The 19,357-nt window shown below is 37.3% G+C and overlaps 1 protein-coding gene across 3 annotated transcripts in view; it reads right to left on the bottom strand.

Annotated features, from left to right (window-relative positions):
• Positions 1-276: 276 nt before the first annotated feature.
• The window catches only part of LOC149796766 (allene oxide synthase-lipoxygenase protein-like), a 175,918-nt gene continuing 156,837 nt past the window's right edge, over positions 277-19,357 (bottom strand). For all 3 annotated transcript variants that reach the window (XM_089961422.1, XM_089961424.1, XM_089961423.1), the window contains exons 13-15: positions 13,974-14,150; positions 11,163-11,326; positions 277-8,022 (exon numbers count right to left, since the gene is read on the bottom strand). In XM_089961422.1, the coding sequence (XP_089817548.1) occupies positions 7,908-8,022; positions 11,163-11,326; positions 13,974-14,150 (456 nt within the window). In that variant the 3' untranslated portion in view covers positions 277-7,907. The remainder of the gene's footprint in view (positions 8,023-11,162; positions 11,327-13,973; positions 14,151-19,357) is intronic.

Raw genomic sequence — 19,357 nt, forward strand, 5'->3', positions numbered from 1 at the left:
ATAATAATAATAAAAATAATAGTAATAATAGTAATAATAATAATTACAAAATCTACTTTTAATATACCATCCTTATTTGCCTTTGCTAAACTAAGGAATAATTGTTTGCATTCTTAGGAAAATTTTGAAAATACAACATTAATGACACCAAAATATTAGTAATATTTTCCTCTAATTGATTATGATTATTTTGAAATTCAAGACACAAATGTTCAAGAAATAGATTTATGTATATATAACAGTTAATGGAATAAAAAAAAGAGAAAAATACAAGCAGGAGTTTAATAAAAAAAGTCTTTATTTACCAAAAACATGTAATCCACAATACATGGAAAGCTGAATCTTCCAAACAAATCACATTGTGTCATTGATTTAGCCTTTAAAATGATTGATAATTGTAATAACATGCAATGATTGTTTTCTGGAAAACTGTAGCAAAGCAAATGTAGCAAATGAAAATCATGCTTATTTCTAATGACATTTTTATACATGTTAGTTATATAGTACATGTACTTTGCAGAAATCTGTATTTTCACTTATGAAAAAGTGAGGACTAATATTGAAAATTCATGCCAAGATGTTACAAAAGGACCCTTCTGTCCAATGGCAATGATTCTAACACACTGGCAAGGATCCTTCTAAATCATGGCAATGATGCCAACCCACTGACAAGAATTATTCTATACAATGGCTATGTTGCCAACACACTGGCAAGGATTCTTCTATAAGCTGGCAATTATGACAGCACACTTGCAAAGATTCTTCTACACACTGACAGTGATGCCAACTCACTGACAAGAATTATTATATACAATGGCAATGATGCCAACACACTGGCAAGGATCCTTCTATATACTGTCAGTGATGTCAGCACACTGGCATTGGTCCTTCTACACAATGATAATGATGCCAGCACGCTGGCAATGGTCATTCTAAAAAACTATCAATGATGCCAGCATACTGGCATGGGTCCTTCTACTCAATGACAATGATGCCAACACACTATCATCAGTCATTCTATAAACTGTCAATGATGCCAGCACACTGGCATGGGTCCTTCTACACAATGACAATGATGCCAGCACAATGGCATGGGTCCTTCTAGACAATGACAATGATGCCAACACACTGCATGACCCTGATTTTCTATCTATTATACATTTGCTGGTGCCCTACAAGACATGATTGTCACATTACTCTTACATGACTGTCATGTAACATGACATGAGTATTGCCTTGCATGACATGTCATTTTACATCATAAGGCTGTTGTTTTACACAACATGACTGCTGCCTTACAAGACATGACTGTTGCCTTACATGACATGTCATTTTACATGACACGGTTGAAGTTTTACACAACATGACTGCTGCCTTACATGACATGACTGTTGCCTTACATCACATGTCATTTCACATGACAAGGCTGTTGTTTTACACAACATGATTGTTAACTTACATGGCATGACTGCCATTTTTCATGACATGACTGCTGTCATACAAAATATGCCTGTAATTGTACATGACTGTTGTCGTACATCACAAATGTCATCATATAACACATCACAGTAAAGTCATGTTTCAATGCATTAATAACATCCATGGGTTTTTTGTACAAATGTAAATTATGTAAAATTTAAAATGTTCATAACACAATGTGTCTATATTTGTATCCCGACATCCTAGAATAAGCACAATGTCAAATAAAACTTCATTCCTACTTATTAGTAAAGTTACAACTGACCTAAACGTTTACTTTCATCCCCTTAGGTAAATGATCCCAAAGTTAAAGTAAAGTTTTCCAAACATTATTGTTATACAGACATTCTGGAGCTTTATACAAACTGTATCAACAGATCCCTAATTATCATTACCTACATGATGACTAATAACCATTATCTATCTTAAACAATGGTACCTTAGTAAATATTTGCTGAGACAAATTTTGGGCTGATTACCAATTTAATAATTTAGGAGAAAAACAAATCTGTATGCACAAGACTTCAATTATTATTTCTACCTTGTCACTGTCAGCCAAATGGTTCTTATTCCTTTTGTGAGACGGGAACCTTCATAAAAGGTCAAGAACCAAGTGATTCAAGCTGGTACCCAATCACTTATAGAAATAACAACTGCAATAGAATGTACATTCGATTCGTCATAAAGGGTGAGGAACCAAGTAACTAAAGTTAGTACTCAGTCACTTACAAAATAACAATTGCCAAATAATGTACATTGGACTTTTGTCTTCTAAAACAGTTGTTAATACATTTTCCTTGTAATCATCGTAACTTTGATTGAAGGTAGGTTGTAATGAGTTTTTTAATTAGAAGATACATTTTTTAAAGCAATGGATAGGCTGAATCAACATCAGTTATCAATTAGCAGGTCTGATTTCAATGTCATGAACAAATTCTTAGTTTCAACTCTTCGTCAGTCTTTTCACGAATGTTGTACACACTGCCATAGTTACCAATGAATACAACACAATCAGTTTTACACACCACCATAGTTACCAAAGAATACAACACAATCAGTTTTACACACCACCATAGTTACCAATGAATACAACACAATAAGATGTACATATTGCCATAGTTACCAATGAATACAACATAATACATTGTACACAAAGCCATAGTTATATATGGTTACAACATAATGAACTGGACAATACGGAGCCTAATCTGTCAATGAACACTTCTTTAACTTAGATTGCAAGCCATCAGCACTGGCTCTGACCCGATACCTTCTAACTTACTTAAGTCTATCCTGACTGCATCCCAGTGCATTAAATTCACCAGTAAATACTATGTTACTAATCTGGTTGGTTTTGGTGACTAACATCATATGTTATGTTATGCCAAGGCTGATCAATTAAAATGCCATGTCCTGGAACACACTATGGTAGCTGACCTAAGCACTTCTGAATGCCATGCCCAGGATACACAATGGCCACTGACCAAAACTGTTGCAAGTACCTTGCCTAAGGACACACCATGGTAACTGAACCAAGCTGTTCTGAGTGCCATGCTTAGCGTGACACCATGGAAGCTGACCCAAGCTGTTCTGAGTGCCGAGCCTAGGAACACACCATAGCAGTTGACCCCAGCTTTTCCATGTACCTTACCCAGGGACACCACGGTAACTGAACCAAGCTGTTCTCAATGCCGTGCCTTGGGACACACCATGGAAGCTGACCCAAGCTGTTCCAAGTACCTTGTCAGGGACACACTATGGTAACTGTTCCAAGCACCATGCCGATGGACTCATCATAATAATTGACCCAAGCTGTTCTGAATGTCTTTACCAGGGACAAACCACAGCAGCTAACTCATCCTGATCTGAGTGTCTTGCACTGGCACACAATAATGATGATAGCCAAGTCTGATACAACAGCAAATCTGCAATCTCCTGGGTACAAGGTTAATAACAGTTATCCACTGAGCCACCACATATCACTATACATGTGAGAAAACAAACAAAAGCTGCCTAGATATATACACATGAGCTTCTCAAGTGCATATGTATGTATACGGTATGCAAAAAGATAAGAACAAGCACTGAAATTACAAAATAAAATGAAAAATATGCATGTAATGAAGATTATGCATGACAAATGTTTTTTTTCTGCCTACATTCGAGAAAACATAATCAACTACACAATGGAGAATATCATCCTAATATTCTCAAAATAAGGCAGTTCATGGATAGAGGAGAAAAATACTAATTTTAATTTGAACATGTACTTGTATAAAGTTACATTTAATTATAAATAGGACAATCTTTCCAAATTGACAATTTAACAAAAAAACTTTCATCGAAATCTGAAAAGCAGAAAATATATGGACACAATTATTGATTTCAAACAAATGTTTTAAAAAAATACAAAAATCCATAAATGATTAAAAGCACAAGAAACTAAGCAATGTGACCATACACAGGACAAAGTTGGTTTTGTACAAACTTGAATGAAAACAACAACAGCAAAAAAGCTAAACTACTGTGAAACGACCATCATGATTGCAGAATTATGTATCATGAAACCTGAAACGTTTCTGTGTATTTAAGACCTGGGCTGGAGATAATACTATTTTAAGCCAATCAGAAATGGCCTTATATAATTAAAGTCAATTCTGATTGGCTGACTGACACAATCTTTATCCCAAATTTATGCACAGTCTCAGTGATAGTGATTGTCCAAAAGAAGTACATGAGCCATTAACGATGCTTTTCATTGGAACAAGAACATCTGAGCATTTTCCACAATTTGTCAAACAGATTAAATTATTACATTACTGGGATGAAAATTTATTTTTATTGTATGATTATTCAGTGTCTGATTTTTAGTACCATTCATAACAACATATTAAAAGAAATCTTAAACAACTCAGAATTCATGGAAATTTGTTTTGGTAGCATCAGTTCTATTTCTTTTCTACAGACATTAAATAATGCGACAGAGCTTGCATAATACAGCAACAGTTATTTTTTTCCAATAAGGGAGACAACTTCATTTAATCTACCTGGTACAGTCTGTAACATGGTTATTTTTATTTGAAAGTCAGTTTTGTATTCTTGCAAAGTTGGTCCTTTTGATACGTAGAACTTTAGATTCAATTAAACTGAATAAAATTAAATAAATTTAATTAATGACTGGTGGAATGAAACCTCTTAATGAAGAATATGCATCATCTGAAGAATGAAATATGGAATTACACATTGCACAATGTCCAAAAAAATTGAATTTCATCAAAATGCAATATAAACATAAGACAATATAAAATGTCTTCAAATAAATAGACATATTAAACATGTGCATCAAAATGCACAGTATTTTAAACAAGAAATAGTTGCAAATAGACTAATAACATTATTTTATAAAAAATTTTAAAATTGGGAGGATATGGCAAAACACGAGTACTTTGAACCCCATGCATAATTATTAGTCCTCTATGTCGACACAAGTAAGACAAGTTTCTAATTACCTGAACGACCAGTCATCCACAAAATTGGTCAATTAACTTACTCTGGAGCAAACGTTTTTCTACAAAATATATTTTTCTTTCTGACACAGTGACTCAAACATTTGCTGGACTGCAAAATCATTAGGCCTCTTCCATACATGTTAAGCCCTTCACAAACCTTGCTCAAAGTGGTTTAAGTCTGCAATAAACATTTTCCTTTTCTGTTGTTGATTATGACTTCTGATCTTCTGGCCAAAATTCAAAATGCTTCTTTCTTGCATAACATGTACAATCTCTATAAACACCAGTGAAAAGTATTTGTGCAGAAGAAAAAAATCTTCCTTCAGTCAGTGACCCTGACCTCACCATTTTGACCCCAAAATCAACAGGCTTTAAAAATGTTGCTATACAGTCAGTGACAACAGTCCTTGACCTTTTGACTCCAAAATCTAAAGGCCTAATATAGGCCAGCAAATTTGCGTCTATGCTGTGTGCAGCTGGACATGCATTAAATACTAATAATTAAAAAGGGCATGAGTTACAAGAGTTACCTCCTTTGTCTATGTCAAGAACTCTCCACATTGGAGGTTTATTCTTTCCAAATCTGGCTGCACCCAATAAGGCTCCACTCTAAAGTTTTGCTCATTTGCACAACTTTAAAATTTAATGAAATTGTATTCCCTGCTTTTTTCAAGCTGGTAATTGATGATATTTAAAAGAAATATGCAGATCATCAGGGAGATTTAATCCTCTCTAATTCCCATCATTTTGACCTTTCCTTTATTGTGATATCTGAATGATGAGAACTGATCTGGGTTTTGTAGGGTAAATTAAGCTAAATTATTCTAAAACCTGAAATTGAATTTAGTTTTGTTATCCTTTAAATTGTAGGTTTTCCAAAGGTACATTTCACACATACTGCTGCAAAGCATTTTGTACAAATAAGGGCAAAACAGGCATATTTAGCTTACAGCTATACAAAGCATCAATTTTAATACACCATTTTCTTCTGCGAATCATATGCAATGCAATCAAATGGTGAAAAGGAATTTGTGCAATTATTCAAATTTGTCTCATGACTGCTCTAGAGTTTCACTCTTTTGCACCAAGTTCAAAATTTAAAGAAAAACAATTCCTCAGATTTCTCCACTGGAAATCCTTGCTGTAAAAAAAGTGGAGGTTGAAAGACATCTCATTGATGGGGATTGATCTGTGTTAGCACACAGGCAGACCTTACAGTGGATGTGCATCTCTCAAAAGACTGCCAGCTCTACATGACTATTTTTATTTTTCTATTATTTTAGACGTAAATTACAAGAAGGTCAGCCCATAATTTCTTTTTGTATGTTGTGCTATTTCAAGTACATTTCCTAAACACACATAATCTTAGCACATGGTCTTCCTTAGAGTAATAAAAAAGAATAAATGACAATCCATGTAAATGAAAGAAATGCATGTTAACTTTCTCAACACTGTAAGGTACAACAAGCAAACAACTTTGTCCTGTGCCTACCCCTCCTTCAGAAGTGTCCCATAATTCCAAAACAGAAACTAAAACACCTATATGGTTTATTTTAGACTCATTTAGCCAAAAAAGTGGCAACAAGACGCTGTACAAGATATGTTCATAAGTTTCAAGTACGCCCAGATGTTCTATGTGAATTTTTAGCAACTGCTTCCATTCCATGCTGCAAGCAAGGATCAAGTTTCATGCACTTAAAAACAGATCATTTTTTTAAGAGTTTTTACCAAAACTGTGGTGTACATTTATTGAAGCATATGCAGGAATTATTCCAAGCATGATAATTTACAACATAGGTTGTTCCACAAAATCACTTTTATACCTAATTCCAAAACAAAATTTTACCAAACCCCACTACCACCCTCAAAAACAAAAAGTATTTCAAGTACTGTATACACTCTCTTACAAGTTAGATCAAATTACAAACTGCATAGATCCAGATCTGCCATCACATACACCACCATTGCAGATCTGGGTACATGCATTTTGTGATGAATCAGTAGAACAAACAATCACCCTGATCCACCAGCACATTATGCAATGGCAGACCTGCATCTATGTTGTTTTCATCTGGACAAAATGTAAAAGTGAGAATAAACAGTACAGTTCAGTCTTGTAAAATAATTATAAAGACAATTTACTATTAAGATTTTGTGAATGATCCAAAACCCATGACACAAAAGAAAACCTGGCATGAAAGTCATGCTACTTTGAACCATGAGCTGGAGATAAATGTTTCCATTTCAAACAAAACTGGCTTTTTACATATACAGTAATTTGGGATGGATTATAATAAAAATCTAATTCATTAAATTAATTAGCTTAACTTTCTTTGGAACATTTCTTAAAGCTCGGCTCGTAAGTTTTCAGATTAATCTGGCTCCCAGATAATCCTGTTTGGTCATCATGATCATTAAAACCATAGTCCAATATACTTTGTGGATTTGTCTATAACAACCATGCCTGGATGTCCCCTAAGGTGGCATTAAAATCTGATTAAAACCAAAGCAATAAGGAACCAGACTAAATATGGCAAGTCAGTTTAGATATATTATTATGGCACTTGTATTGTGACTTCTGCACAAAAGTTACCATTTTGAAGTCACTGCTCTTTTAGCACCATCGCTTGTAGGAATCAATCATAAAATTTTATTGTATACAAAGTCTTTGTATCTAAATTTAGTATTGTAAAGTTCATAAAGAGCATGATTTAATCCAGCTGGCACTGGCTCACAAATTTTTTTTACTGTATAAAATTTCATTATCCTATTAAAGGGAGGTAATCCATTTTGTGGTGCATGCCTGTAACAAGCCAGCTTATCTAATACATGTAAATATGGAAGTTTGCAACATGTTAAAAATAAGACTGTACATAGAAAAACCAAATGGAAAAGAACTTGAAGTGAAAAAAAGTTTTCTCAAATGCTGATAGAGTTTGGCACAATTTCTGGATCCAGGAATGGATAAGGTGGGTTTCTTGTTTTGTTCCTCTCTTTGATTGTTTTACTGATTTCTGCCAGTTCCTGCCGAAACCTAAAATAAAGAAAAACTTGAAAATATACAACATAAGGTTGGTAATCAAGTTCATTTTTGTGCATTTGTACTTTTCAACTGTATGTATTGATGAAATAAACTTATTCTCAAGACCAAATTGCACTATCTTCCAAATATAATCCATATTCCATATCTGATTATTCTATTTTAGAGTCAAGTATATATATATATATATATATATATATATATATATATATATATAAATGACTTACATCAGACTTATAGGTCATTTATAACTTACTTATATTCTGCTTAAGTCATGAAGTGAAATTCTTGGTCTATGTTGTTGTTGTTGTTGTGGGGTTTAACACCATTTTTCAGCACATGATAGGCTATGCATGGCAGCCAGTGTTAATGGTGGAAGAAGAACCCAGAAAAACCCCAGGAAAAAACACTGACCCACATGAAGCTACTCGCAAGCTTTCTCACATACCTACATTAGCTGAATCCTAGACTCAAACCCAAGTAGACAGAGGTGAGATGGCAGTGATCCGTAACGGAGAGTGCTTTAGACCAGTCAGCCACTCGAAAGCCCCCATTAGTCTATGTAACTATAGTGTAAGTGAAAACAAGTCTACTGTATAATGTGCCCTTCCAGGTATAATCTAAGTCTGACTTACATACGACATCTGCTTGACTTACAGATCACTTACAAGTTACTTATATTTTGCATATGCAATGAAGTCAACAAAATATTAGTCATTACAATTACATGTACAGTACTGCAAGTGAAAACATCATTAACACATGCTACACCAACATTACACATACAAGTCATCTATGGATGGTATAAGCCCTAATCAGATGATCATTTTCTAATTAACAGTTTACCCCAAATCAGTCTCCAGTCCAAGTTTCACAGCAATATGCAACCCATTCTGAACAAAGGTGCTCTTATTTTTTTTCTTAAGCTTTCTACCAGATTTAACATTTTTAATGAGGCGTGTCAGCAAAAACAAAAAGAAGAATTTCATAATTTGTATCTTAAAATATATTTTCAAAGTAAAACATTAAAATAAAACTTTAACTTTGATGGATCTTATGTAGAATAAAGTAACATGTGTACATGTATGTACATATGTGTGTGTGTACATGTGCACATATGTGTGTGTACATGTGTACATATGTGTGTGCACATGTCTGTACATATATGTGTGTATACATGTGTGTACATGTGTGTACATATGTGTCTGTGTTTAAACTGCATAATGGGGTACATAATCACATTGCAGACACACCTTGTAAACAAGGAATTTTTTTACATCCAAAAATTTATTTAAAACAATATTATATGGCACCAAAACATTTAACTGTGTTCATTCTAATGACATAAAAATAAAAAAAGTTATGCACTCTTTGTGCTTTCAAGCATAATGCAGTATACACAGATATCCTTGGGTTCACATGCTGACAACTGAATTTGAGACAGTATTCATTTATCAGCCTACGCAAAGTGGTCAATGGACTGCAAAATAACACTACACTGCTACCAGGGAGTGGAAACCTGCTTTTCAACTTGGTTGTAAATGCCTACTTGATGATGATGTATTTTGACCAAAATGTATGTTTGAATGAAATATATTATTTTTTATTTGCAGAATAAATTAAATTTACAGTTATCACTTTTTTTATTTCAGCTAAACTTTCAATAAATGAGAAAGCTGCTTGAAATGTGATGATTCAATGCAACAGCAATCATTCAATAAATTCAGTCATTTAAATGGAAATGAATGAGATTTGTAAATGGTCAAAACATTTAGGCATTCTATCAAATTGATGACTCATATTTATATTAGGAAGTGACTTCCTCTTGGGGTGGGGTCATGGGTTCAAAAAAAAAAAACAAATTTATTGCTGGAATTCACATGTACCTCAAGTACATGTATAGTATGTGAATGACTTGCATCTTACTTACAAGTGAAGTATACTTCATTAGTAAGTAAAATGTCTATTTCACCTACATGTTACTTATAAGTTACCTATAAGTATAGTAAGTTAAGTCTCACGTTTTAAGTATATTATACTTGATTAATAAACAAAATGCCTAATTTGCATATGAAAGGCCTACACATATATATAATCATAATCCTTCACTTATAAGCTACTTATAAGTTACTATAAGTAAAGTAAATAATTACTTATAATCACTTATAACCGCTAATAAGCCCTTTAAACGTAATTAATATATGTGACATATAAGCCATATACAGGTTTCATATGTATGGGATGTTCTTGTAGCAGGCAAACATTATGCATAGCTGAATATAACCTGAAAATATCATTCAAAAATTAAATCACAAGGATTACCCACAGAATGTTTCCCATAAATCGAAAATGTCACGATATAATGTGCTTCACTGAGGTGATATAAATGTAACTATTAACTATTCACGTTTGTAAAATCTCAAATACACAGTCGACAATTTTGTCAGACATTTTATGACAGTTAACTTGATTTGTTCCTTTTAGCATCAACCAATAGCCTAACAAAAATGATTAAATGCTGATATGTTTGTCATCTGGGTGGCCATTTACAGTCATAATTTGGAGATCTGATTATGTGGTTAACAGTTACAGCAACTACAACTTTTACAAACAAATGAGCAGCATAGGAAATAGGCCATACATTTTTTATCCAACTATACATTTTTTATCCAACTGTTCTTGGATTATTTTTATTCTCTTATCTTTAGTGGGGGCCCAAAGTGACCGAGTGGTCTAAAGTGCTCTCAATCTTGGATCACTGCCATCTCACCTATGTCTGTGTGGGTTAGAGTCCCGGGTTCGGCCAATGTGGATATGTGAGAAAGCTTGCTTGTAGCTTCTCATGGGTCAGTGGTTCTTTCTGCGGTTTTCCCAGGTTTTTTCTCCACCATTAATACTGACTGCAATGTATAGCCTATCTTGAGCTGAAAAATGGCTTTAAACCCCATAACAACAACAACAATTAATCTTTCGTGACACTTTAAGGGTCTAATTTTTCTCTTTTACATATTTTTGCAACATTCAAACCCCATTAATTGTTCTTTTTAATAATTCTATGGAGGAAGTGAAAAACAGAAAAAATACAAAATTGTCACTATGAAATTTGTCAATTCTAAATATTCCTCAATTCTTACTCTTCAACAACTTTCTTCGCCTGGGGTTCAAATATGTACTGGACTTCAAAGTCTCCAAGACTTTTGGTTCCACGACTGCTGAGGATCTTGGTGACAACCATCATGTCCAATGTGGTGGGTTTATCTGGCAGATTGTTGATTACATCCTGCTCTGTCAGTGCATCCTACAGGAGTAAGAAACATACATTATATAACATCCTGCTGCCATGGGGTTCCCACAGGAGTAAGTAATGTAGGTTTCTGTTCAATCACAGTCTCCTACAGTAGCAAAAATGTAGGTTAAATAACATTTGGTTTGCCAGAGGCTCCTACAGGGGTAAGAAATTTAGGTTATATAACATCTGATCTTATTACTACAGTACACCACTTACATTCAGTAAAGGTTTAATTTGATTCATATGGTCAACAATGTAATTCATGGAATTTAAATTAATCCAACTGTATACTTATGCACAAACGTCTATAAAATGTCTCAAGTGTTTCACAGGGCAGCATCTAAATAATTTCCAACCAATATGTTTCATGTAAAAAAAAAAATTGGCACTGTTGATATGAAGCTTAGTTACAGAGTAGTCAGAATCAACTGCAAACAACATATATATGACTACATACATGTATAAACTGATTTCAGCCATAAGTCATTTGTATGTCACACTCATTTGCAAAAGCTAAAATAATAATGGTTATGGAATGCATTTAATAATGATTATGGAATGCATTTAATAATGGCTATGGAATGCATTTAATAACGGTTATGGAATGCATTTAATAATGATTATGGAATGCATTTAATAATGGTTATGGAATGCATTTAATAATGGTTATGGAATGCATTTAATAATGGTTATGGAATGCATTTAATAATAGTTATGGAATGCATTTAATAATGGTTATGGAATGCATTTAATAATGATTGAATGCATTTAATAATGGTTATGGAATGCACTTAATAACGGTTATGGAATGCATTTAATAATGATTATGGAATGCATTTAATAATGGTTATGGAATGCATTTAATAATGGTTATGGAATGCATTTAATAATAGTTATGGAATGCATTTAATAATGGTTATGGAATGCATTTAATAATGATTATGGAATGCATTTAATAATGGTTATGGAATGCATTTAATAATGGTTATGGAATGCATTTAATAATGGTTATGGAATGCATTTAATAATGATTATGGAATGCATTTAATAATGGTTATGGAATGCATTTAATAATGGTTATGGAATGCATTTAATAATGGTTATGGAATGCATTTAATAATAGTTATGGAATGCATTTAATAATGGTTATGGAATGCATCTAATAATGATTATGGAATGCATTTAATAATGGTCATGGAATGCATTTAATAATGGTTATGGAATGCATTTAATAATGATTATGGAATGCATTTAATAATGATTATGGAATGCATTTAATAATAGTTATGGAATGCATTTAATAATGGTTATGGAATGCATTTAATAATGGTTATGGAATGCATCTAATAATGATTATGGAATGCATCTAATAATGATTATGGAATGCATTTAATAATGGTCATGGAATGCATTTAATAATGGTTATGGAATGCATCTAATAATGATTATGGAATGCATTTAATAATGGTCATGGAATGCATTTAATAATAGTTATGGAATGCATTTAATAATGGTTATGGAATGCATTTAATAATGGTTATGGAATGCATCTAATAATGATTATGGAATGCATTTAATAATGGTCATGGAATGCATTTAATAACGGTTATGGAATGCATTTAATAATGATTATGGAATGCATTTAATAATGATTATGGAATGCATTTAATAATGGTTATGGAATGCATTTAATAATGGTTATGGAATGCATTTAATAATAGTTATGGAATGCAATTAATAATGGTTATGGAATGCATTTAATAATGATTATGGAATGCATTTAATAATGGTTATGGAATGCATTTAATAATGGTTATGGAATGCATTTAATAATGGTTATGGAATGCATTTAATAATGATTATGGAATGCATTTAGTAATGGTTATGGAATGCATTTAATAATGGTTATGGAATGCATTTAATAATGGTTATGGAATGCATTTAATAATGGTTATGGAATGCATCTAATAATGATTATGGAATGCATTTAATAATGGTCATAGAATGCATTTAATAATGGTTATGGAATGCATTTAATAATGGTTATGGAATGCATTTAATAATAGTTATGGAATGCATTTAATAATAGTTATGGAATGCATTTAATAATGGTTATGGAATGCATTTAAGTTGTATCCAAATTTAAATTTTAGTATGATCTTAAAGTCAGTCTCACTTCAAGTACATAAATCTCAGCTACCAAGTATGCATGTGTGTGTGTGTGAGAGATTTGGATTTTTAATGTAGCTTTAACAATTTTCCAGTCTTATCGCTACGATGTCGACAGTGTGGCAGTTTATAGTGATGTCTAGCACTCGGGCATCATGCCGCAGACATGTTGCATCATGTCCCACCCAGTCACATTATCCTGACACCAGGCCGACCAGTCCTAACACTAACCTGAGGGCCATTTCTTTACAAGTCAGCTGGGGTTTAAACACTCAACCTCCAAGACTGATGTTCTAATCAGGATAAATGTAGTAAATGTATGGATGTTGCAATGGAGTTCAGCAGGTAGTTCCAAGCCAACAGTACTTTTTCTTACAAGTTTATGATTATGTATGCAAAATACTGCCCCAAGCATTTCACAACTTCCTTTTCTATGCTAAAAGAAATTCTCCATTCTGATGCTTATTCAATAATTAAGGATACATACCTTAGAAGATGGAGGTTTTCCTCTCATCAGGGCCGGATAATTTGGTGGGTAGGCATACTCATCGTACTGGGGAAAGTTGGTGGAGGCATGAGCAACACTGCATGTATATATGATAGAGGTCAAGGTCAAGATAAGTTGTTCAACTGTTGTAAACTTGCCATTCTCTTCAGGAACACCCTAAAAAGGAGAATGGTCATTATGAACAAACTGTATTTGCATTTGTAAAACACATATGCCCCATAGCTGAAACGGCAGACCAAAGCAAAACCAAATCCCAAATATTCCAAACTGTAGAACAATTTAAAGCAAAAACACAGCTATAATGGCATGAAAAGCCAATCTGGTCATCTGTTACAAAACTGATTGTTTGAACTATCATGATATTTTTTTCAAAATTGTAAATAATAATGTCCCAAACATTTTAAAATAGTTATAACAAAAGAAAATTGCAGCAATAGTCTGAAATTTCTAATTAGATCATCTACAAATGAATACAAATAAACTGAATTTTGTTTTGCCCACTTCAAATGTTCACAATGTTTAAGTCTAAACATCAACAATGAAAAATATGTAAAAAGATGAAACAGTGCTGTAATGGCCTGAAATCAAATTATGGCATCCACCTGTTACCATGATAATGTACGTTTCATAACTCCAAGTCCAATAATCTGGGTGTTGTAATGTTAAAATTGATTTGGAACAGACATACAGATGTACAGAAACAATGTAATAAACCCTCTTCAGCTACTGCAATTACAGCAAAACTATTGTCATACATTCCACTATCTGCAATTCAATCAAGGGCAATAACTCTAACAAAATGACTGGTAAATATTTGTATCTAAAGAACAAATATAACTGAAATCCATCTTTAAGACTAATTGATGTCACAAGATTATGTCATAAATAGAACTAATCTATAACTCAAAATGGCCTTGCCGCAAATCAATAAAGGGCAATAATTATAACAAAATTATAGGAATATAATGGTTTGTCTATACATACATATCATGATAATTATAATATATACCAAGGGGGTGCGTGGTCTGGGCCTGACGTCCCGCTTGCCAAAGGAAAGTGAAGCGTCTCTCATAGCCTCTCCTTCCCAGGTGTAGTGATCGCCGCAGGACCACTGTCTCGCTCTGCGGGGCAGGAGGTTACTTGCATATGGCCTCTCCTACACTATTGTGTCTACAGCAGCACCTTCACGCGGTGCCCCGTTTTAACAGAGCCTGCTGTGTGGCGCGACCGAGTACCCGGCGGTATAACTGGGTGGGCAGACTGGGCTCATTAGCCTTGGCAGGCAACCAGTCTAAGAGAAGGGAAACTCTGACCCCAAACCCGGGCAGATGAAGCTCGTTAGCCTTGTCAGGCAGTTCATCTAGGAGAAGGAAACCTTGATTCAAAACCAACCAAGTCCCATCCATTGGATTATGGCTCCACTGCCTTGTGGATATGTTCGGGAGAAGGAAAGGCTACGGGAGTAAACCCAGACAGAAAATCAGGAGTGGAGCCCCTAAGGTGGCTGGGGGTCGACTACGACCTCCTTCCGGCAGCTCCTGCATCCAAACTGGTGCCAAATGTCATGCTCAGCATTCCTTTGGACCCCACCAGCAAGGACGAGAGGGGGATCCTGACGTCTGGGCAGCCCAGGATCTCCATATTCCACGCCCAGGCTTGCGCCCTGGAGAGGACACTCCAGTCTCGCTACTGAGTGAGGAAACAACATGGAAGCTGACAGTTTACGGGTTATAAGTCCCACCCGATTGACGTAGGGAAGGGGCGCCACGGGTCAGCTTTGACGGTGGGAGGGATCATCGTGTCCCACTGGCCAACTATCGCCCGCCTCAAGCCGGGCAGCCCCCGGTCAATAAGGTGTTGACCCGCCATCGTCTGCCTGCTCCAGTGGGTGTCTGGAGCTCAGTGTGTTGTTCAGCATGACAAGCAGACGGTAATTCCACACCAGACAAAAGAAACAAGAAACCAATAAAGAAGACTCCAGCTCTTCGATTTGCAAGCTGGAATGTGCGTACCATGTGTACAGGCATCTCCGACGACCTCATAGAAGTGGACGACACCAGAAAGACGGCCATCATCGATAGAGAACTCACCAGACTAAATATCAGCATAGCTGCCCTCCAGGAAACCAGGCTCGCCTCTAGTGGCTCCCTCAGAGAGGAAAACTACACCTTCTTCTGGAAGGGTCGAGAACCTGAAGAGCCCCGTCAGCACAGAGTGGGCTTTGCCATCAAAAACAATCTCCTGGCCTCGGTTGAACCTCCAACAGGGGGCACTGAGCGTCTCTTGTCCATCCGCCTCACCACTACTTCAGGTCCTGTCAACATCATCAGTGTCTATGCCCCAACCCTCACGTCATCAGAAGACGTGAAGGATCAGTTCTATGGGCAGCTGGACGAACAGATTAAAGGATGCCCCAAAAATGAACCACTATTCCTCCTCGGCGACTTTAATGCCAGAGTAGGTGCGGACCACGAGTCCTGGCCTACCTGCCTCGGATATCATGGCACTGGAAAGACCAATGAAAACGGCCAGAGACTGCTGGAGCTATGCACCTACCATGGCCTGTGCATCACAAACACCTTCTTCAAGTGTAAGCCACAACACAAAATGTCATGGAAACACCCCAGATCTCATCACTGGCACCAACTCGACTTGGTCATCACCAGGCGCTCTGCCCTTAACAGCGTCCTCTCCACCAGAACCTACCACAGTGCAGACTGTGACTCCGACCATGCCCTTGTGAGCAGCAGAGTGCGACTACAGCCACACGTGCTACACCGCACAAAACCAAAAGGATGTCCTCGCATAAACACTGCACAGATGTCAGTCCCTGCCAAGGTGGAGGAGTATGTGTCTGCCCTGAACAAGGCTCTCCAGGACCTGCCTGAGTATGACGCTACAGCCAAGTGGAACGCCATGAAGGGTGCCATCTACAGTACAGCTATGTCAACGTTTGGCAAGAAGGAACGACCCAGCCAGGACTGGTTCAATGCACACCTATCAAGGATGGAACCACAAATCGAGGAGAAACGAAAAGCCTTCATAGCTTACAAAAAATGCCCTAATGAACAGACGCTTGCTGCTCTCAGAAGTGCCCGAAGTAACACCCAACGCATTGCTAGACAGTGTGCGAACAAGTACTGGCAACAACTGTGTGAAGGGATCCAGCGCAGTGCCAAGTCCGGACACATCCAAGGCATGTACAGTGGCATCAAGAAGGCTCTAGGCCCTACAGTGAAAGGGGTCGCTCCCCTGAAATCCCTGATGGGAGAGAAGATCACAGACCGTGGGCAACAGATGGCCAGATGGGTGGAGCACTACTCAGAACTATACTCCAGAGAAACGTCAGTCACTGATGCAGCCCTCAGCAGCATAAAGAATCTGCCCACCATGGAAGAGCTCGACAAAGTGCCAACCTTAGAGGAGCTCAGCAAAGCAATCGACTGCCTTCCAAACGATAAAACACCAGGTAGTGACAGCATCCCGCCCGAAGCTATCAAACGTGGAAAACCAGCATTCATTAAACCACTGCACGAGCTACTTTGCCGCTGCTGGGAGGAAGGAGTAGTCCCCCAAGACATGCGTGATGCCACAATTGTGACCCTTTACAAAAACAAGGGCGACCGCAGTGACTGTAATAATTACAGAGGGATCTCGCTCTTGAGTATTGTTGGTAAAGTGTACGCCCGCATCATACTCAACAGGCTGCAGTTGCTGGCAGACTGTGTGTACCCGGAATCACAGTGCGGCTTCAGAGCAGGCAGGTCGACGACAGACATGATCTTCTCCCTACGACAACTCCAAGAGAAGAGCAGAGAGCAAGGTCAACCACTCTACATGATGTTCATCGACCTCACCAAGGCCTTTGACTTGGTCAGCAGGAAGGGCCTTTTTGAACTTCTGAGTAAGATCGGTTGCCCCCCAAAACTCCTCAGCTTGATAATCTCTTTCCATGCAGATATGAAGGGAACAGTCCTGTATGATGGATCATCCTCAACTTCCTTCCCAATTAACAGTGGTGTGAAGCAGGGCTGCGTGCTGGAACCAACACTTTTTGGGATCTTCTTCTCCCTGCTCCTGTCCTATGCCTTCGACACGTCCACGGATGGCATATATCTACACACCAGGTCTGATGGGAGCCTGTTCAACCTGGCACAACTGCGCTCAAAGACCAAAGTGAGAGCTGTGCTCATCAGGGAGATGCTTTTTGCAGATGACGCAGCTCTTGTGGCCCACACCGAGGAAGCCCTCCAGAGACTAGGAGACCGTTTTGCTGTTGCCTGCACGCACTTTGGTCTCACAATCAGCTGGAAAAAACAAATGTCAGCGTGCAAGATACCACCATTGCCCCTTCAATCAAAATCAACGGTGTCACCCTGGAAGCAGTCAACAACTTTACCTACCTAGGGTCAACCATCAGCAACACTCTCTCGATTGATATGGAGCTGGACAGAAGGCTTGGAAAGGCAAACACCATCATGGCTCGATTAACAAAGAGGGTTTGGGAAAACAACGCGCTGACAGAGCACACCAAGGTCCGAGTCTACCAGGCCTGCGTTCTCAGCACCCTTCTATATGGAAGTGAGACGCGGAGTACCTACATGAGGCAAGAACGCTGGCTCAACTCCTTCCATATACGGTGCCTAAAATGCATCCTGAAAATCAGCTGGCAAGACCGTGTTCCACACAGCGAGATCCTGCAGCGTGCAAGTACCCCCAGCATGTACTCCCTGCTAATTAAACGCCGCCTTCAATGGCTGGGTCACGTCCGACGCATGGAGGATGGAAGGCTGCCAAAGGACATCTTATATGGACAGCTGGCCACTGGCATGAGAAGAGTCGGACGCCCCTCACTCCATTTCAAAGATGTGTGCAAGAGGGACATGAAGGCATGCAACATTTCACCCGATGGCTGGGAAGAGCTGGCTGAGGACCGAGGCACCTGGAGACTGATGGTAAACAAAGGCATATCAGTCGCTGATGCGAGGAGAGGCCAGTTGGTGGCAGAGAAACGTAAGAGAAAGAAGAACGCAACAGCAACCACAGTAATGCAGACTTCCCAGTATGTCTGCACCAACTGCAGTAGGGACTGTCACTCACGTATAGGCCTGCACAGCCACAGCAGACGTTGCCAACAGAGACAGGCAACACCCCAAGGGCACTATTCGCATGGTCTTTCGAGACCGAGTCGCCAATGATGATGATGATGATGATGATGATGATGATACCAAGTAAGCAGAAATCCAAATCAAAACTTTCATGATTAGATGAGTTCATGAATTTCTGTCATATACTGAATCCATCAGTAACTTAAATCGACAAAGTCCAGTAACTATTCCAGAAATTGTTCAATTACAATAATT

The sequence above is a fragment of the Sinohyriopsis cumingii genome, chromosome 6, assembly GCF_028554795.1.
Source record: "Sinohyriopsis cumingii isolate HCF-2022 chromosome 6, ASM2855479v2, whole genome shotgun sequence".
Classification (NCBI taxonomy): domain Eukaryota; kingdom Metazoa; phylum Mollusca; class Bivalvia; order Unionida; family Unionidae; genus Sinohyriopsis; species Sinohyriopsis cumingii.